Source organism: Oxyura jamaicensis, chromosome 10 (genome assembly GCF_011077185.1).
Source record: "Oxyura jamaicensis isolate SHBP4307 breed ruddy duck chromosome 10, BPBGC_Ojam_1.0, whole genome shotgun sequence".
Taxonomy (NCBI): Eukaryota; Metazoa; Chordata; class Aves; order Anseriformes; family Anatidae; genus Oxyura; species Oxyura jamaicensis.
Window position 1 is genome coordinate 18,991,804 of NC_048902.1, and position 21,302 is coordinate 19,013,105.

The 21,302-nt window shown below is 54.5% G+C and overlaps 1 protein-coding gene across 4 annotated transcripts in view; it reads right to left on the reverse strand.

Annotated features, from left to right (window-relative positions):
• IGDCC3 (immunoglobulin superfamily DCC subclass member 3) overlaps nucleotides 1-21,302 on the reverse strand; it is an 88,968-nt gene that overhangs the window by 33,259 nt on the left and 34,407 nt on the right. For all 4 annotated transcript variants that reach the window (XM_035336171.1, XM_035336174.1, XM_035336172.1 and 1 more), the window contains 2 exons: nucleotides 6,194-6,338; nucleotides 3,511-3,641 (listed from right to left, as the gene is read on the reverse strand). In XM_035336171.1, the coding sequence (XP_035192062.1) occupies nucleotides 3,511-3,641; nucleotides 6,194-6,338 (276 nt within the window). The remainder of the gene's footprint in view (nucleotides 1-3,510; nucleotides 3,642-6,193; nucleotides 6,339-21,302) is intronic.

The following is a 21,302-nucleotide window of genomic DNA, read 5'->3' on the forward strand; positions in this document are numbered from 1 at the left end:
TCTGCTTCACCTTTCAACACCTTGGTTTGCAAATTAATCTGTGTGGTCCATAACACATAAATCTACCTCTGTTGCTGCTGGTGTCATTTGCTCCAGAAACCCTGTCCTGGCACAAAGGGAGAAGTGGAGGTGGCAGTCTCTGATTCCTGCTGGGGATCTTTTTGAGAGGAAACTCCAGAAATTGTTTATTTGCACTACGGTAGCACCAACAGGCAGCAGCCGAGATTGAAAGCCATATGCAAGATGATGCACAGACCCACAGTAAAATAAAGCTCTGGCACAAGGAGACTGGAAACTAGACAACCACATTTCACTGGACAAAAGGAGACTGCAAGGACCAAACTGTCATCCCGTGTCAGGTACAGCACAGCTGAACCTGCATCTCCTGGGCCACCAGAAAGTGCCTTACCCCTGGGCCAAAGCTCCCTTCAGCCTCCACTCGCCTTTCTGGGGAGCAGAAGAGGAGGAAAAGGAGATATTCTCAGTTCTCCGTCAGCAAACAGGAACAACGACAACCCCTGCATTAGCCTTCTCCCTTTATGCTCTCCCTTGCTGATGAGATCTGGGTTGCACGCCAGAAATGCCGAGGTCAAGCAGTGTTTGAGGAATTTAAACAATCTGACAGCTGCTGCTGGCAAAAAATGCTCCGTGCACCTGCAGAGAGGAATACGTGGGCTGCTCTTCTCCCCGGAGCAAGACTGGGGCATGGGGAAGGGCTGGAGCAGAGCTCTGCCACCGGCAGGGCTTCACTGTAGGGTCCACCCCGCACCGCCTCCTGGACACGGACGTTCCCAAAAGCTTGTTAAAGCGAATCGATGCCCCAAAAACGACCTGCGAGGGCCCTTCCCATGGCTTTTAACATCACCCTCTTGCAGCACCTCAGGGGCTGAAACGAGGGTGGCAGCAGGGGGATCGCACAGCACGGATCAGAGCGGCTCGCTGGTGAACCAGCCCTCCGGGGGCTGCTCGGGGAGCGACAAAGCCACTCCGAGGCTGCGTCTAACTGGGCAAAATCCAAGAAAAATCACCGTGTCGGTGTGACTTAAGAGCTGACTTTCTCGCTGAACACATTTCACCGCAAGCCATAAAATGCAGATTTTTTTGATGAGAACCAGAATGCACAATAAATTCATACGACCGGCTGCTTAACCCCAAGGGATCTGAAAAACAAGACCTCCCCCCTCGGTACCTCCGAGTGCCTCTAAAAGCCATGTAAATTTATTGTTCTAAATCACAATAGTAAACGTCCACGCTTAGAATAATACGATATTATCATCGTATTATATACTGATTTCGGTATTTCAAACCACTGAAAAATGAAATGAAATGTCCAAGGTCAGCCATGAATATCAGCAGACGGGAGCTGAGAGCAGAGTGGAATTTATAAAAGTTTTGGCCAACAACGACAACAAAAATCACACTCTTTGATTTACCCTCCAAGTCCTCAACAGGCAGGCGGGTTCCTGGGTGTGGGATCAGCTCCGTGAGTTTGAGCAAACCTTGCCCATCTCTGGGACCTGCTCTTCCACCGCTGCTGAGCCCGATGTTGGTGGCGGTGGCAGCTCCTGGAGGACCCCAGAAGGGAAGGTGACCCAGGAGGGGCGCAGCTGTCCCCTGAGAATTGGGGAGGAGGTTTCCTTCTCCTACCAGGACACTCTCTGGTGCAGGGTCAGGAAGGGAGGAGTGACAAAACAAGGGGCTCTCAGTAGGCAAGTGCTGCTGGAGGAGCACGACGAGGGTTTCAGGCAAGCTGGGGGGGATTTATTTTGAAAGGGAAAAAGCCTCTAATGATGCAGGCAGTCTCCAGGGGCTCTGCCAGCAGCAATCCTGGCGAGGGTGGGGAGGTCCCCAGCACCGTCAGGAGCGACAGGAGCTCTAGCAGGGATGGGAGCATCGCTGGCACGGGCTGTTAGATCTTGATCAAAAGGACGGCAGCAGAGAAAGACGCGGCTCGTGCTGAAAAGGTGTCAGTGCAGAGAGGCAGGCGGCCCCCCGGGAGCAGCTCCGCTAAGCAGGCACTTGAAAATAATCAATCAGTAGGGCTGGAAGACAGAGCTGTGCTGAGAGAGGAAGGGAAGTGCTGCGAGCAGGCTCCCTCCTCCCCTGCAGCAGCCACCTTCCTCCTCCTCTCCCACCCCAAGGAAACCCCGGGGAGGGTTTCTGCAGGTCAAACAACTGCTCAAGTTGCTGTCCCAGCCAGGGAACCCTCGTCTGAAGAGGGTAAAATGTTTTCAACAGGCTGCAAGTGTGCAAGCGTGCGGTTCCTGCAGCTCTGCTCCCATGCAGTAACTGAAGCACGGGCCGAGCCCTTCACAGACACTTACACACCGTGCCCGTATTCATCGCCCGACTGCCTTAAGGAAGAGAAAAACCACAAGCACAGACAGGAAACCTGGAAAATATCCACTGGGGATGAAGGATGGTCGGCTGACAACAACTAGCTCTTTCTGCCCTGTGAGAAACAATAACTCAGACCAGAAAACTGACACAAAGAACTTCAACACGTCGGTAACTCACTGTACATCCCCCCCACCATGTGGCTACTGTTCACATAGATCACAAAAACAGCTAGCTAACAGGCAGCAGGAGCTCTCAGGTCTTTCAGAACCAGCTAACCTGCTTGCTTTCCCCACCAGTCGACGTACACAGCATCGCTCTTTCCTCGGCTTCCCCCGTTTCACACGTGCTGCTTTTTTCCAGGCGGCAGAGGCCAGCCTGGCACTCGGTGTGGGTGTGAGCCTCCAACACACAGGTGTAGGCTAGCAAGCTTCCAGTCACCAGCCACTACATGCAACCCAAGGCCAGAAGGATCACGGCTTGGGAGGAAGACCCTTTGCTGCATGTAAAGGGTCCGTGCATGCTCTCCTCAACACATCTAACTTGTGCACGAACAAAGTGTGGGTGTAAATTGCTTTGGTTTGCTTGCACAGCACACAAAAGACCAGCAGGTATGTGACTTTGGACGTGTTTCTGGAGAGGGACCAAAAAGTATTGCCATTTCTTCAGCTGGAGCTTTCAGAGGTGAAAACCTGTTTTCAGCAAATAACTTCAAATACGGATGGAGAACCAAGCCCAAATCCAGCCTGGGGTGCTCAGGGTTTCTCCTCCTCACCTTCCAAAGAAAGGTGAGCCCACTTTGGTTGCAGTGTAATGCGAACAGCCTACAGAACATAATTCCCTGATTAGATAAATAATTGATCACCCTGTGTGCTGCAATTACTTCCAGAGCGGGCAGGTCTCAGAAAGAGATCATGCATCTTCTGCATTTCCTGAAGAATTTATTTAATGTAAAGCTGCTGTAACTCATGTTCACACCGCCCTCCCTCTCCCCAGAAACTGGGCAAAGAGACAGATTTCTCTGCTATCAAATGGGCCAATCTGGCAGGAACAACACAGAACAAGGAACGTGCTATTCCTGGACAGAGGAACTTTTCTTGGTGTTTTTAGCTAAAACGTCCTGGTCCAGAACAGCAGCAGGAAGAGGGAAAGGCAGTGAGGACTGGTACTGACCTGACACAGTGAGCCTGGCCTCCCGGCTGAATTTCACATTAGCAATGTTGGTAGCGACGCAGTGAAAAATCCCGCTGTCCTCTGCCCTCAGCCCCGTAATCTGGAGAACCCCCTTGGGAAGCAGCGTGTACCTGCGGGGAGAGAAAAGCAGAAATGAAAACTTGCAAGGAGGGACACGATGGGAAAGCAGGCTGATGAAAAAAGCAGCTGAAAGGCAGCTGCCACCCGGATGATGCAGACCCCAGCAGGCTGAGCACGTTTGCTTTTCGGCTGTTTGCTTTTTGGGTATTTGAGCCTCTGCTCTTCTTTTACAGAGCTTACGTTCTTTTTTTCATCTTCTGATGCCTCCTTGGGAAAGGATGGCCTTCGATGGAAGGCTACAAAGTAGATGCTTCCTATTTAACTCGTGGAAAAGCTTTGGAAGTGCATTTTCGTGTGAAGACAGCTGACATGTGAGTCTAAGGACAAGCACGGGGGAAGTGTGTGCTCCAGGTCCAGCACAGGTCCCAAAGCCGTGCAACATCAAAACCTCGAATGCAGAGAAAAGCATCTTTAAAACAGATATTGCGTGGGCATACATAAATATAAATATTTTGTATATACAAACCAGACACACTTAGAGCACGCATGCACACACTTCTACACGTGTACATACATTGCGGGTCGCTTGGCAACTGCGTGTTTAAATGGCTCGGTGCTATGTCATTACACCGTGATGAGTTAATAACCCATTTCCGTCTGGAAGATGAAGAATACCTTGCTCCGGATCAGCATATGGTTAAGTGCCTATAACCTGCTCCCTGCGCCGGGTGCCAAACGCGCGGCGCGGTGTCGGTGGCAGCGTGACAGCAATCAGTCTTACACGTCCCCAGGTTGATTGCAATCTCTCCGGGACTTTAAAACGCCCGTTGTTTTGGATGAATTATACCACAAGAAGCCTTCATTTCTGTTAACAATCTGCCCACAGCATTAGAAGATTCAATTCCAACGCTATTATTCTGCCTTCAGAGCCTCCAAGTGCAAGGCTTGGCATACAAATTTATACGCACTTCATACGCAGAAATGCACCGGGCGTGATTAATGCAGAAATCCAATTCAGTGAGAGAAGCAACCCTCATCACCCAGGCCCGCTGGTGTCAGAGATTAATCTGAGCTAACAATGAAATCCTTCTCCTGCAACTTTACTCCTACAAAAAAACTGTTCAAAATCAGGACACTGAATACTCGGAAAGCTGCTCCTAGACCGTGTCCTCCAGGGCTTGGGTGGGCTCCTGGCCCCAGAGGAGATGCAGTGGGATGGGCACAGCCTGGGCTTATCTGGCTCTTCCTCCTTGGTCTTGGAGAAAAGAAGTCATGGTCACACGAATCCATGTCACATCTGTCCATCCCCACACCAGTGACCTTGGGCTCAAGCAGCAAGGGGCAATAATGCGTGAGGGACTTCAGGAGGACTTTGCCCATCCTGCAACACCCATCAGGATGCACGCAAGGTGCCAGGCCCAATTCTGCACCCTTTACTCCTGTTGATACCACCTCGGACCAGCCGCCCTGCTCTGCCACGTCCCCAGCTTAGCACTTGTGTGACTGAGGAGCCTTCGGAGGAGATTGAGTTTGACGAAGCAACCTTGTGCTGGGCTAAAAAAAGCTCAGACGAAAAACACAAGGAAAAACAAAACCTGACAGTTGCAGTTTTCCACCGCAATGCTGGGCCTCTTGGGCCTTTCTACTGTAAGTTCACCCTAACGCTGTAAAGGTCAGGCATTGTTCCAAGCCTCACGTTTTCTCCTGCCTCCAAAGAACCCCACCAAGTCGTGTTTCAAGAATAGGGGCTTTCAGGAAAATATTTACGGCTTCCTGCTCTTGCCTATTCCCAACACACGGACGCCAACGGGCGGTGGAGGTGCGCTGCGACCTGGTCTCCTGCCATCGCTTTTGTGCAGCCCCCGAGCTGCAGCTGGGACCGCCGGAGGCTGCCGGCATGGAGCACGGGCTTCCTGCCACCTGTACCCTGCTCGGAGGATCAAACCGCGGCCAGTGAGGTTTCCGACGCGGAGGGAGCAGGCTGTCAAACACAGGAAGAGAGGACGTGCCGCCCCAGGCCTCGGCTGCGGAAGGGGGGCGGCTGTGGGGCTTCTCTGCAGGAGGGGAACAGCAGCCCCCAGGCGCTGCGGGATGTGCTCCGCAGAGCCTCCCTGCTGCCACCCGCTAAGGGAGCCCACCCGGGAAGGAAGGTCTGGTGGTCGTGGTATAGTTCAGTTTTGGGAGCCACTTGCAAGACCGTGTTATGGTTCTGGTGTGGAAAGAGGTGCTCAAAATGGAGTCACAGGGGGATTAAGGATGCCAGAGTTGCTCCAGGCTCTCCTAGGACTGCTGTGTGGGCTCTCGAGGCTGGGAAGTCAACGTGGAGGAGGGCTGCCTCCTCTCGGGGAAGGTCAATGAAAGCTTCCACCCCTTCCAAAATCATCTAAAGGGGTTCACCTAGCAGGTTCATTTCCTCGGAAATGCCGTCTTTCTGCATGGCCCTTGGCCAGAAGGAGCCCTCACAACCCACAACATTAACCTAAAGAGTCTTCCATGGCAGAAATGCCCAGGTCTCAGCCCAGGGCAGTCATGTCCCAGGAGACCTGTGACGGTAACTCCACCTGGGGAGAGGACAGCAGTATGTGCTTTGGACATGTCCTACCTTTCGTTGTCCGTGTTGACCGGCATGCGGTTCTTGTGCCAGAGGATGACGGGCTCGGGCAGGCCGTGGATCTGGCACTGGAACCTCGCGACACCCCCTTCCTCCACCACCGCGTTCTGCGGGTGGATGTGGAAATCGGACATTGCTGGAAGACACAAAGAGAGACAAAAACGGTCAGGCGTGAAAGGAGATCCATCGCCAACAGGTTCGCAGGACCTAGGAACCTTCCCAGAGCTGGCAAATGGGACTGGCAGGCACCCACCCTGGCAGAAGAGCAGGCTGCTTGCACTTGACCCCCATCTCTGCTCGGCTCACTGCACGTGGAAGTAATGGTCACGTCTCCACGCTGCAGAGCACCAGGAGCGGGCTTCAGAGCTAAGCAGCTCGGCTCGCCACGGCTTTTGGGGCTGGGACCACCCGCCAGTGAAGGACAGACCCCAGTGTGAACACAGAGCAGCCCGTTTCAGCACAGCCACAGCTGTAAGCATCGTGCAGAAAGGCTCTGGCACGCTGTCAGAGCTCCATAAATAATACAGTAATTATTACTATTAATTAATTGGAAGGTGCTGCCTGTTGACTCGGCAATAAACATATTCGAGGCTAATAAACATCCCAGTGGTTATTTAGCTCGTGATTCATTTAGAGCGCCGCATCCACGGGAAGATCTCTCACATTATCATATAAAATAAACTCCAAGAGAGCCCCCTGCTCTGCCATCCCAGCCCGATAAATGCCTCTCCCCAGCGAGAAAGCCTCGTCCCCTTTTACACACGTCAGGCGTAATGAATGTACCTCGGCTACAGAACAAGCTGCGTGTGTGTCAGGGCAGCTGGATCGTTCAGCTGCAAACTCCAGTCGGGCTCGGGCAGATGGGAGGTGGCCATTAGCAATCATACATTAAATATGTGTTGCATTAACCCACGCTGCTCCCCGACCCGTCGCTCGCAGCCCACTCGCTGTGGGTTTGTTAAGCTGATGGCACAAGGCGCAGCGAAGCCCCGGCACGGCGTGGCCGTGGGGTTGGGAAGGGTTTGCAGCTCTAAAAACATGACCACGGCTCCACGATGGGACTCCTAGGTTGGCAGAGCCCCGTGTTGTGCTCCAGCCAGGCTGCCGGGGGTGCACGCAGCAGCACAAGGCGAAAAGACAGAGCACAAACCTATCTGACTTTCCCAGGATGAAAGGTAATGCAATATTCCCTCCGATAAGGGGCAGAGCAATGGCAACTTACCCCGTTTATACACATTCAGCCTGGAAATGGGACTGTTTGTGGCCCAGAGCACCCAGCCACGTGGGCTCGAGCCCAAAGGGCGATGGGGTGTCTCCCCCGGCAGCCCCCAAACCAGGCAATCCCCTCGCCAAAGTGATGGGGGCTGCTGAAAGCAATGGGGTCACCGGGGGTCCCTGTGGCAAGGGGGGCTCGAGGGAGCTGCAGAATATCTCAAGGCTGCCCCTCGGAGGTCCAGGTCAGGGCGAGCATCCTGCCCCCAAAGCCGATGGGCTCTCACCAAGAAACGAATCCAAGGATTAACGAGAACGGCACAAAGCTCCTTAATAAAGAAAGGAAAAGGGGAAAAAAAAAAAAACAGCTGGGATTCAGACGCCTGCAGGAAAATTCCTTTCAAACGTACAGATGCTCAGCGCCGAGGTTTTTCGGTGGCTGACAGGGTTGATAAGGAGAGGGAGGTGTGAATGAGACCAGCCCCAGCACAGACACTGCTCTGCCGGCTGCAGAATTCATTGCCGCCCCTTTATTTCAATAATATCACCTCTTCTAGGTAAAACTGCAGCGATAACCTCTACTCTTAAAGACACTGGTATTAATATTTATCATGAATAAAACATGGGCAGTTATAAATAATTCAGTTATGAGGATGTTAAGTAAAATATTACTCTTCAACGACCCTGTAATGTGGCTTTGAAGCACAGTTTTACGTTAAACGCCTAGGAAACACTGTGACCCTTGCCAAGACCAGCTGGTTCGCAGAAGATGTATTAAATATTCATGCGCCGAGCTACAAAACGCTATTTTTAACACGGCCTTAGGAGTTTATTTACAGTTGCACAGACAAAGGCTTTCGCGGCACCTCCTGTAAAGCAGCACCGAAAGTTGAAGGCGAGCGATTACCTGGACGCTGCTCTCGGCCGGGACATAAATCACGGGGTGAGCAGAGGAGAGGGACGGGAGCACAGCCGCTGTGCAGGGCATTGCTCAGAGGGTCTCAGTCTCCTCCGATCCCCAAAAGATTTTTACACACGCCGCAGCTGACTGCAACAAACCCGTCCGGGATTGCTCGCTCCCGTTTGGCGCTCGTCTTCCAGCGGAAAACGCCGGGGCTCCTGTTATCAGCCGGGCACTCTTGTTTCAGCCGACACCCAGAGCTGCACGCCAGCCCGGCGGGGCTGGCCAGCAGCCAGAGAGCCGCATCTAATCTCGATGCTCATGGCCAGAATCATTTTAAAAATAAATACACGCAATCGCAATAGCCCCTCGCCCCCGTGAGCTCCTAAGCCTCTGATCCACCTGCCTGCGTTACCTATCGCTCTGGTCATCCAGCATCACTGCATCCGCGTGCCAACAGAGGAACTGGTGCTGCCCAAGGTCCCTCTTTAGTGTCATCACACAGGGTGTTTATCACCCTGTCCCGTTAAACTGCCCTCTTCCAGCTCCAGGTGTCAGCAAGCCCTAAGATCGGACCTGAATCATGCCCACGTTGCACCATACTGATGGAGCTCCGAGCCTCGGTGTCTCAGTGCTGCTGGATTTTGGCTGTGGTACACCCCGACTGGCACAGAACAGGGAGAGAAAAAAACAAAATGCGACAGGAGAAGGCTTGCAGCAGATGGGGATGGTTGTAAGAGCCCTCCCACATCGCTCGCGTGGGTGCACCTTCTCCTGAAGACGCTGGTGCAGGAGAGATGCCAGCTGGGCAGCTCTGCAGCGTGAGCCAGGTGAGCTGCTCTTCACCTCTTCTCCCATCTCGAACCACGGAGGACCTCGGTTAGGGTGGGGCTGGGTGGTTGGTTCTCCTCCCCAGAGAGAAGCCCATGGGTGTCCCACTGCCTCACCTTCACCGCCACGCAGTCCCCACGGCACGTCCTGCAGACACTGCACCGTGCAGGTGAGCAGCGGCTCTCATCCATCCTCATCCGTATTCAGAGATTTCTTCTGGCAAACAGCTTTGCTGGGTCTCCTCTAATCAAAGAGCAAACGCTCTCCCCAGCCTAGCGGATCCCGTGGAAAGGCCAATGGAATAAAAACGAAAACAGGTATTGAATGAAATTTCCTTTACTCCACGAAAAAACTAAATGGAAACCATTAGTGGCCAATCCTTTCTCGCTCGGCACAGCATTAGTGCTAAGCCAGAGATTGACCTACATTTGATATAGAAAAAGAAAACATTAACTTGGTATGTCAAAGCAAATCCCGGGCCTGCTGGAATCATTAAAACGCAAACATTATTATCAAGTGCAGACACAAGGGCAGGAAGAAGACTTAAAAGGTTCGGTGACAAGCACGGTGTTAGGAGAGTACTGGGGAAGCCCGGTGAGTTCTGCAGGCACGTTGCTTTCTGCTTTTAAATTCCTTGCCAGGAAACAGATGCCCAGGCTGGCTGCGATACAGGAGGATGCCGGGGAGGTGCTGAGCATCCTCACTGCCACACAGCCCACAAGCAAAGACCCCTTCTCCACATTTGTGCCTCCAGCCTGTTAAATTCAGACCTCTTCTAATGGAGCACGTGGTTAAAATGCCTCTGAGTTAACACAGGATGGGGAACAAGAGAGTTTAATGGGGACACGGCCACAGTACCTGGGCTCCCAGGTGCTCCTGCCGAGGAGGGCAGGCTTCGTTAGCTCCGTTACACCTGATGGAGGCGAATCCTGGGAGGCACATGGTTTGCCCAGGGAGAGAGAACAAGCCGTGGAAAGAGCCTTCCCCTTCCAGGATTGGCTCTGTCCCGACGGTCTGTCCTGGCACAGCTGCTGATTTTCGTGCTAAAATCTCCAACTGATGAATAAAAATTGAATTTCTCCGTGGGCCGGCAGCACTCAGGGTTATTTTTAAAACGCAAGGAGCCACTCTTCCAGTTAAACCCAGACCTGAACTGTTCTCCAGCAGAACCAGCCCTTGATATCCACGAGATTTATTAAAGACCCGTCCTGCCTGGCACCGCAGCTCCTTCCCCACTGCGCTCCCGGCGAGACAGCAGCCCCAAAGCGAGCAGGGGGATCTCATCTCCCATCCCCTCCCAGCTTAGGGCACCTGCACCACCAAGCTAGCAACTTGCCGGGGAGTATTTTCAGGGAAGTTGGCAGGGGAAGGCTTAGCAGGCAGAGGTCACTTCCACCCTCTGGAAATTGAGGATTTGCCTGCAAAAAAAGAAGAGCTGGCAGAAAAGACAGGGGGAATACGGACATCACAAACCCCATCCTGCCCTCTCCGTGCCCTGCTCTCAATCAGGAATGCTTCTCCAAGTCTTTAAGAAAAAAAAAGCACTTGATCTTCTCTCTCTATTTCGTTTTTAAGATGCGTTTTTATAACAATCATAAAACCGCCCGTGTCACAAGCGCCCGGCGGCCGCTCCAGCTGCAGAGCCTGCGCGCCGGCCCCGCGTGTCGAATGGTGCCATTGTGCGGGGCTGCTGCTGGACTGCCAGCAGCCCGGTTCTGAATGCAAGCTGCTTTGTGCATAGTGAAGCGTGAACAACAGCGCCGCCCATTTATCTATTTAATTCGCCGGGAGTAGCAGGAGCGGGGGCCTTCGCTCACATCTAAAGGGAAGAAAAATCGCCTTTCTCTCTCGGCTTTGGAAAGGGAGGGAAATGTTAAAGAACTGCCCACACAGCTCCCGGCACTGGGGAAAATCCCCTCTGCCCCTGCCCACTAATCACAGGGCTGAAAATCCCAAATCTCTATTGTCCTCGCCGGGCCTCAGATCTCAGAAGAAAACAGGCTGCAAGACTCGGGAGAGTTCGAAGCGAGGCAGAGATTTCGGAGGAGTGCAGCTCATTCAGGAGCACCTACACCACGCAGAGAGGAGACGGGGGGGAAGCCCCGTCTCGCCCTGTGCCGGGCAGGTGAAGATGGAAAGAGGGTCAGACCTGCAGGCTTTTTGTTTGCAACATATGCAAATAAATGCTTATTCCTCTTCTGCTGTCCCTTTCTCCCCCTGGAGCACGGATGGTCCTGGCTCTCCGCGCTTCTGCATCTCGCATCCTCAGGTCTCTGCGGTGGTCATGCTCGCTCGTCCTCAGTCTGAGTGAAATCATTTAAACGAGGTTGATGCCGCATCAGTCGGACTCCTCTGGCTGAGGAACCAAGTTTCCACCTGGCCTGCTTTTCTTCCCCTGCCCTAAGCCCCCGGGAAGGGGATGAAAGGGAGCCAAGTGAGCTCATGCCTCGCGGCACGGCACGGCAGCTGCCCACGTGCAATAGATATTTTGCAGGAGGGAAAAAACAAACAAAAAACCTACTCCTTCGTGACTCAAGTCCACCAGGAGACAACTATCTGCGAGTGGGGCTCCTGAATTTTTTGCACAAGGCACAAAATGACCTCGAGCCATCCATTTCCAGCTCAGGCGCCGGCCTTTTTGCAGCAGCCCACAAGGGAGGAGTTGGCTGCTCTGCCCGAGCCAAGTACCAAGGTGGGGAGGATGACGATGGGGTGACCCTGCAGGGACTTCCCTGTGGCACCTGGAAATCCTTCGGCCGCCTGAGCTCCGTGCTCCGTGCGAGGCTCCCTTGAACACGCAGCGCTCCCCGTCCGTCAGCGTCCCACCGCGTTACCTGCGACACCGAGCAGCACGGCAGGCAGCCCGGGGTGGCGATTCGTCTTGCAGCACCCTCTGGTTCTGCAGGGGAATCGCCTAACAAACAGCCCCTTTAGCGCTCTTAAATTGGTTTCAGGGAGAGAAGAAGTTTCTGGCGGGGAGGGCGGCAGCGCCGGGAGAGACCTTTATCAGGGAGCGCTATTGCAGTAATTTTTCAAGCCGAAATTGCTCTCTGGCTCGTGACAGCATTTAGTGTGTCCTGAGGCGACCATTTGTGAAGCCAAACCCGTGGTCCTGCTGCCCTGCTGCTGGAGGGAAGGGGGAGTATTAAATGTCATAAACAACTCTTAATTTGCTCGGGCAGACTGCATATGGGGCTCGCGAACCTGCGGTTCAGGCGGAGGTTATCTGTCACCAGCACCGCGGGCAGGCACCAGGGGCGATGTTGGCCACGTTGAACCACGGAGGGCTGCTGGGATCTGCAGGGTCCATTTCTGAGCGGGGAAAACCCCAGCATCGCAGGAGGTTCCCCCATGGGGAGCTGGGCTCCCCTCCAGCACCACCACAACGTGCCTCTGCTCCCTCCTGTCGCACTCATCCTGCTCCGAGCATCATCTCCTTCGGGACCTCGCCGCCTCCCAGGCTCTCCTCTGCAGCACATTTGCAAAACACCCACAAGTTATCCTACTCAAGAGCCCCTGCAGAGCCCTGAAATCCCGAGAAGACGAAGGGCAAGCTGTCCCACAAGCCCGCAGGAGGCTGGCTGGGCTCGGCTTGGCACGGCGCGCTGCCAGCGGGCAGCTCTCTCCTGCCAGGCTTCCATCCGGAGCGCCTCGTGTTTTCCCTACTCCGACACAGACAATTAAGACAAATTACACGGTTACCGTTTTGATTTGTTGCACGATAATGATGTTTCCCATCCCACTCCCAAATGTTGACGGGAGATGGTACGAGAGGAGGCTCTGGCACAGCCAGTTTTGGCCGCGGACCGCTTTGTTCGCAGCCAGCTGCTTCTGGTACCAAGCGGGGACGAGCAATCCTGCTTTGTCTCAGCCCGGAGAGGCAGCGAGCCCCCCGAGCCCGGCACAGCGAGGGCGGAACAGCACCAGGCACCGTCCTGCCCCGCCGCAGCACCTCACCTGGAACAGCCCCGCTCAGACCTCAGCGCACGCAGGGCGCCGCGGACCCCCCCCACATTTTGGGGTTTGGGAACGCGCGCACGCTGTGCTTCAGCACCTCGGGAGGCAACGGCGGAATTCGGAGAGGCGAAGGGCAGGAAGCTTTTCATCACCCCTGCCCACGGAAATGCCATCAGCCCCGCTCACAGACAGGGAGCCGTCCTGATTTACAGGCTAATGAATTTTAAATGAGATGCATTTTTTTTAAATTTTTTTTTTGTTGTCAGCCCCCATTTTTCTGCTGGCAATCACTCCAATAATAGCTTTAAATTTTCAGCATCTGTTTTTACCAGCTCTCTTGTAATTAGTTTACTAATGTATTTCACCGCGCCTTTGTTATTTTCAGCGAATTACTTCATTCCCAGCTATCAGAGATAGTGCACTTCAGTCTATAAGGAGTTTGGCCTTTGTTCCCTCGTGGTTATTCACATGGGGGAAGATGGCTCGGTGAATGACAAGCCTTTCTATCACCGCACAGTCTCCGTTTAATGTCTTTATACTGGCTCATTAATTACCGCAGAAAACTCCTTTTCCGAATGGAGCCGGTGATTTATAGGAGGCTTGGGCAAGGTGCCATTTTTATCGGGCCGGCAGCGAGCGGCCCCAGCGCCGTTAATTCGCTCTTCGTTTCCCTTCCTGCTGCCGCCGCGCCAAGCACGGGGTCGGCCCCGCCGCAGCGAGGGGTTTTGCCTGGGGAAGGCTGCAGGAGCAAGCAGCGGCTGGATGAGTGCCTGCAGGAGGTGCTGGGTGCCCCGGGAGCGTCTCCAAAGTGTTTTCCCTGTGTCTTTCTATGCAATCTGGTGACATGAGGCGTTGCGGTGGGAAAAAAAAAGCCCTGCACAGCACGGAGACCCTCAGCCCTTCTGCACGGCACCGCTGCGCCCAGGCACAGCACCTCCAGGACACACAGCTCCCCGGAGAGCAGCAGGGCACGGAGAGGAGCTGCATGGACACGGGTGAAGCCTCTCTGAAGACCAGGCCAAGTCTGAGAGCAGCAGCAAGCAGGATCCCTTCCTTCGCGAGGGAGTAACCTGAACAACGGCTCCTCTGTCCGAGGGAAATTCACGTTAAGTCCCTCAGAACACTATTTCTTTCAGCACATCCATGCGCGGTGCCGAGCGTGACAAACTTCTCCTTCTTTCCTAAGGAACGGAATAGAGGTGGGAATGGTGCGCACGTCGACTGAAGAAGCAATTCAAGGCAGAAAAAGAGGCTGGATTTCCACCGCTTGCTGCAGAGGAGCTGCGCACACCGCCGCAGGGGAATATTCGGCATCCACCGTGTGGGGAGGAGAAGAGAGGCCAAGGACCCAAATGCAGCTGCAGAGCAGGTCAGGCTCAGAGTTATGGTCACAAAACCCTGATTTTGGCTCCTTTCTGCTCATTTTGCCACCGAATTTCTCTCCTGCACGTGATTATCCGAAACGTCCTGCTCCCATCCCCGGCGGCGAGCCGTGCCGTTGTGTTACAGCACTGCCTCATCCAGACTGAAGGTGATGAGATGGAAGATTTAGAAAGGATCGAACCTCCGTGATAACTGAGAAAATCCAGCTTCCCCCAAGGTTTGCTTCTCCTCCCAGCAGCGCCGGAGCCGCTGGCTGTCATCTCATCCCCGTGGCTGAGTTCCGTACATCAATTCCCGTTCGCTCCTCGGCGAGAGCAGCAGCTTCCCATTCTCCTGGCAGCCAGCCAGGGGGACCCGAGCTGAATTACGGCCGTGCTGCAGAAAATAGGCCAAATCCACGAAAGCGGGACACATGACTGCATCCGTGGAGCTCGTCCCTTTTTTTTTCTCTGTTTATTCGCCGCGAGGAGCCTCGGCCGGGCTGGAAAGAGCTTATCTCGGGGAGCCCCCTCTTCCGTCGGTGGCTGCCGCTGCTGGCCGCTGGCCAGGCCATTACCACCTCAAAGGGAAAGTTCCTAGCCGAGGCACATCGGCCCCGCTGCACGGCGGGTGGGGGTTTGATGTTTTCCCTGATTTCTTTCTCCGTGAGCTCCGAGGAGACCGGGATTGGGTTTCTGCACAAGTGCCGGCACTGGTCCCGTACCCCCGTGGGGCTGTCGGCACGAACGTGTATGGCCAGGCGTGGGGTGTGCACGCACGAGCATGTGTGCCACAGCACTGGGGACAACGTGCAGGGGTCCCTCTGGACACCAAGGATGACAATAAGCTGAGGACTTACATTTCTCCTCGTGGAAATGCTGGGTCCGCTCAAAGCAGCCGCTGCATCCTAAGCATGAAGACAGACAGACACGATTGGGACGCGGGACAGCAATTAAAGACAAGAAGGGTGTGGAGGAGGGTAATGCAGAGGAAGAAAGTGATGGCAGCTCTCAAGGAGGGGTTAGAAACTGCAAATCTCACCGTTTAGTCTTCCTGGCTGTCAGCAGGCCATCACCAAAGCCATGGACGCGTTTCGGGAAGCACAAACACCCAAAGGAGCATGAGCAGGGCAAGTGGGGGTGGGCCACAAAACAACCCCCAGGCAGCAAAATTCAGTGCCACGAACAACAGACAAGAGCAGATCCCGAAGAGAAATCCAGCACCCAGCCTGGGGGAGAGCTCAGCACCCGCAGCCCCTGCTGAAGGAAAGGCAATGGGGCAGCGGGACGAAAGGCTGGACGTGCAAGTAGCCCAGCAATTCCCATCCGTATGCCAGACCGGGCAACGTTTAGCCCCCTCAGCTCCCTGTCTTACTGAGATTTCATTTTAATTAAGGTCTGTTAAGGATTTACACACGTGTGCGTGGAAGCCCGCCTGGGAGCCCGCGTGGAAAACCCCAGCAGCAGCTTCACAGCGACACGAAACCGACCGACAGAGAGCTGCAGGAATTAGCTGGGGCCGTGATGGCCCCGAACGAAAATGAAAGCAGAAGGGGGGGAAAAAAAAATAAATAAATCCAGGCAGGCTCGCTTTTGTGTCACCGCACAATGGGGCACGTCAGCTCCGGAGCCTCCGCAAGCCATCACCCGCCATCTGGCACCGGGCAGGGCCGCTAATGGGAGGCCCCGGTGCCCCAGCTGACTCGCAGAGCCACGGGGGAAATCAAGCTGACGAGATGCCCACATTAAGGCAGCTAAATTAAGGCAGATGCGCGAGAAATTTGGCTGGTGAGCCGCTCGGACGGTGCGGGAAGGATCCAGTGGGGCCGGGGAAGGCACAAGCTGCCTCTGATGGTTTGCAGGACGAGGTGGGCACGAGGGGAGCTGCAGGCACGGCCCCCTTCACTGCTCCCGGCTCGGTGGGGAGACGCACGAGCTGCCCGGAGGTGGATGGATGCAGGGCCGGCCTGGATGAACACCGCTTCGTTGCTGCGTCGTTCTCCAAATTAACTCCAAATTGGAGCCGATCCTCTAGGAAGTTACCACGGATGGGGGACACAGCAAGCAGGGGATGAAGATGCTGATATTAGGGGTCGGGGCCAGGCTCGCAGCACGCAGAGACACGGGGCAATAGCTCTCCCCAGGAGCCACCTTGCTGATTTCAGCAGGAACACTTACTGAATATCTGATTTCCTTAAGTGCTGCGGTACTGAATGAGGGTGCTGATGCCTGGATCACGAGGAAAAAGCTGTCTTGGTGTAGCGAAGAAGTGGCTGAGTACCTTCTCAAAGACATGAGGTCCAGCTCCAGCCCCTTCCCTTGCCAGCTGCTGCACGAGGAGCGAGAAGAGAACAAGCCTCGGGGGATGAAGGCTGCACAACCCTTCCCAGGCACGGAATCGTGAATTGAAGAGCTCATCTCCAGCCCGGGGGGCACGCACGATCCCACCTCCTCCCCTGCTCTGGACACGGCAGCGGGCTTCAAGGCCACCACAGAGGGCAGAGCCTCCTTGCAGAGCTTCCTCTGCACCTCTGCGAGCTCCCCGGGTGAGATTTGGGTGCATTGGTTGGTGCCTGATGCTGCTTCTGTGGCATAAGATGCAGGTGGGAGCTCCCTGGAGGGACTCGGCTCTGGCTGCAGCGTGCAAAATCTGGACACCTGGCCATTTCTCCCCTCCATGGCCAGCTTCGGAGGGCTGCAGAGGACCAGAGCCATCGGGGCTTCTTCAGACGTGGGTAAAGAGCCCAGAAGGATCAAGGCAGCCCCACAGCAGCAATGCCACCCGCAGCTGGCCCCCGCACGCTGTCTTGCTCCCCGGCATGACGCAGGCGAACGATTCCCTCGCTGGCTTTTCGCATGCCTCTGCCGCAGCTGTGACCAGCAGCCTGCTTCTCACCGGTGCCAGGAGACAGCCGAGTGCTTCCCTTGGGCTAACGCCGACCATCGGAGACCTCCAGGGAATCCTTGTGACAATCCTTGGGCCAAACAAGCAGATTTTTTTCGCAATTGCAGTGCATTTCAGCATCCCTAGGTCCAGCTGCTTTTGCACAGCCCAGGGAACCTCTCGGGGTGGCAGCGACGCCTTGCAAGAAGGTATTTGGGGATCCACCACTGTCTCCGATGGCTGAACTCCTGATTCCAACACCCAGGCTAAACCCGGACCCTTCCTAGTGACTTCGGATCCATCAGGAGGGTGGACGGCATCAGGAGCGACGCTGCAGCTCTTACGCAGCTCACATCACCTCCAAATCACGTTGCAGGCCCCTAACGCCCCACCAGCAGACGAGCAGAACTTTCCTTAGGGTGGGAGAAGGGGAGAAAACCTCTCATCGAAAAGGCATCGCCACTCATTCATGCTCAATAGAACACAAAACGGTTACAGATACAATTGATGGAAAATGAGAGAGAGAGAGAGAGAGAGATGGAAGTAAAGGTAAAAGGGCCCTGCAGGGAACAGCACACAAAAGGAAAAAGGAAAAAAAACCAAAACCCTACCGTGAAGAGGCGGATTTAGCACTCTGCTTTAGGAGAAAATTCAAAAGCTGGTTTTAATATCTGATAAAACTTCCCTGCTGGTTGCCACGCTGCCTGACAGAAGCACGGAAGGCGCCTGATAGCCCTGGCACACCACACAATAAAAGCAGCACCGTTTTACTCGGACTTGCTGCTTTTAGGGACATTTTACGGCTCAATGCTGTCCCTCGGTGTCTCACCACCAGCCCCCGAGCACGCCCGAGCTCTCAGCCACCAGGCAGGTGGCTTCCCCTGGGCCTGAGTTCCTCCAGTTTTTGGCTGTCACAGCTGAATATTGGATGTCGCAGCACCTTGATGCAAGAATCTGCAAGGGCTGGGGCCAAGCCTGAAGGACAAGAACGGGAAGAAGCAAGAGAGACCTTCCAGCCGGCACTGCCTGCTCCGAGCTGCTCTGGCAGCACAGAAGAGCTGGAATGGGGCTCGCTGCCCAAGCTGGGTCACGGGGAGATGGCTGGGAGAGGACCCACGCCGGGGCTCGTGGCTCTGCTCTCACCTCGCTTCTGTCCCTTTTGGGATCTCCCTTCATGAAGGGCTCCAGCCCAGGCTGGCTGCTGCCGGCTCGGCCGTAATGACAGACGGGGGCTCGCTTTCCACTACACTTCTGTTTTATAGATGATTTCCCAATCTAATAAAGGAGCAAAGCGTTATCTGCCGTCTCTTCTCTTATTTCCCAAGGAACGCCAAGGCTGGCAGTGTCTGACTCACCAATAAAACTTTTACAGCCCCCTTCCCTGACGGCCCCCGAACAACGGCACTTCCAGGGAAAGGGTAAAGGCAGCCGAGGTGGGGTTTGGTGGCTGGCCTGAGTCCTGTTTTGTGGTGCTTTTTAGCACTGGTCTCGGTACCAGGTTGTATTTGCTGGCAGCCGACCTGTTTCCAGCTTGATTTTGAAGTGTGGAATCAAAAACCAAAACCCTCTGCACAAAACCCTAAAAAAACCTACAAAACCCTACAAACCCCTACAAACCCCTACAAACCCCTACAAAACCCTCTGCATGACCGCAGGTCCCAGCACAGCCTGCAGCAGGCTGTAGATACCTTGAGACAGCAGACGACAGCAATTTCTCTAAAACCACGAGGTTCTCAGCGCAACAAATAAACCCACCAGGTATCGCCAGCTTCCAGCTGGAAAGAGGAAGAATCGGCACAGAAAAGGCCGTCTGCAAGCAAAAATCTTTCTCCCAGTCTTCCCTGCGATGCTGCCGACTCAGAGCAGCACCAGTAAGCGACCCCTAATCCTAATCCTAACCCTAACCCTAATCCTAGCCCCCTCCGCACGCAGGATGAGCGAGGAGAGGCACGAAACCCCTGCCTCGTATCACAGCTCCGGGGCTGCGTTGGCTGAGAAAGGGCAGTGTTGGCCAAGGCAGATAATTACCGGGAAGCCCTAATTAGGAGGGTGAACAGGGGGAACGTGGAAGGGAAAAACATATCCGATGCAAAATGGCTTAATCACCCAGGTGGAGCCTCCCCCCAGTCCGCTACTGCCTCCACCCACCCCTGGGTATCTTTTAAGACATCTAAATCCAGGGTGGGAAACAACAGCAAATTCACAAACCAGGGGGAAGAAAGGTTCTGAGGAGCAGGAAACTTTTCCTAAATCACATAAATCAAGGCAGGGAAAAGACTTAATGTCGCAGAAACCCAAGGACAAGTTACTCATACAGTCAATCACAAACCCCGGGAAGGAGAGATGTTTCCTTTCTCTCTGCAAAATGTTTTTTTTTTTTGTTTTTTTTTTTAATGTCACGAATGGTTTTAATTAGCGGGCTCAAAGCTCAAGAGCAGTTCTGGGAGCCCAGAAGCCTGCCCCTTCCATGGTGGTAGAGGAAGCTGAGCATCCCTGCAGGATATGTCCCTGCTCCCAGGAGCAGCTCCGTTCCCCTGGCTCCGAACCCAAAAGCAGGTGGGGAAGCGGAGCACGGGGTCCACGTCATCGAGGCGGTTGGGTTTCCAAAATCTCTCACCTGTCCTCAGCAGCTTCATGCTCCCCAGGGATGGCTCTGGGGGACACCAGCCCCGCTCCTCCCCACGTCTGACCAGTTTGCAGAGCTCAGCGCCGAGACAGCCAGCCAGCATCACACCCCACGCGGCTTCAGCTTCAATACTCCCTGAATTCCGCTATGGGCTCCACAAACCATGAGTCCAACAGAAGCTCCAAGCCCCTTGCTCTTGGATCACAACTCAGATCCTGGCTTGGCACACGGCAAACAGCTGGGAACGAGCTCCTGGGGAGATAACATTGCCTCGCAGCCCTTTAGGATTGCAAGAGTTGCCACTGTCTCATTAAAGCAGAGCCTTGTTTCGAAGAGCACACACCACCTGCATTAAGACAGCAACCTGACCTCCATAAAACATAAAACAATTAACTTACTAATTAGTCAACAAGTAACTTTCACCCACGTAGATACCAAGTTGTTAGGAAATCTATTAGCATTTCCACTGTAATTTCATGCTTTGCTGATGATGAATAAAGCAAGGTTGAAAGGGACCTATTCACGTCCCGAGCACAATGGCCGGTAGCCGTAAGATGGCTAGTGGGAAACTTCCTCTAAAGAGCCGAGCGGTGGGGCCGGAACCGTGGCCGGTGTCATCGGCACCACCGAAACCCAGCGGGGGCAGAAGGAAGAGCCAGGGCCACAAGGCTGCCGGGGAGTTCTCCCCATGCTCCTCATGAGTTTAGGTCTCAACTCCAGGATTTGCTTAAATGGATGGTTTTAGTTCCCCCAGCCAGCTCCACCACGGGCAATAGTTATCTTACCCTCCCCAAAAAATAGCTTTTTCAGAATCTCCAGCTGCCACTGGGCTGTGATCTACAAGCAAGGCCACAAACCTACAAGCATCCCCTCTCCACTCCCTTGCAGAGGACCCAAGCAGCCTTCAAGCCCATGCCAAAGGTCAGAAGACCCCCGAATTACACCGTGCTGCTGCCAGCCCTTCACATCATGTGGGCAAGCACCTATGTGAGTGCTGGTCCCAAGGACCCTCGTGCACGGGGAAGGTGGGGTCTCCCAGGGGACAGGACCCTCCCGATGGCAGGACGCGCTCCTTGGTGACAACCCAACGCTGTGCCAAGGAGGGGGGAGCACCTCCAGCCCTGCCTTCTCACCTGCCCTGCCCGTGGCACACAGCACGGAGGGACCTCAGTGTGGGAAGGGCCAAGGACGCGGCCAACTCAAAGGGCAAGCCTTGGATGAGCACCAGGAATGCACACAGCATCCTAACAAAGACCTTGAGAGATGGAGATAACAATATCTAAGGCTAGAAAGAAGGCAAGGGCGGTCAGCACACACACCAGTATCCC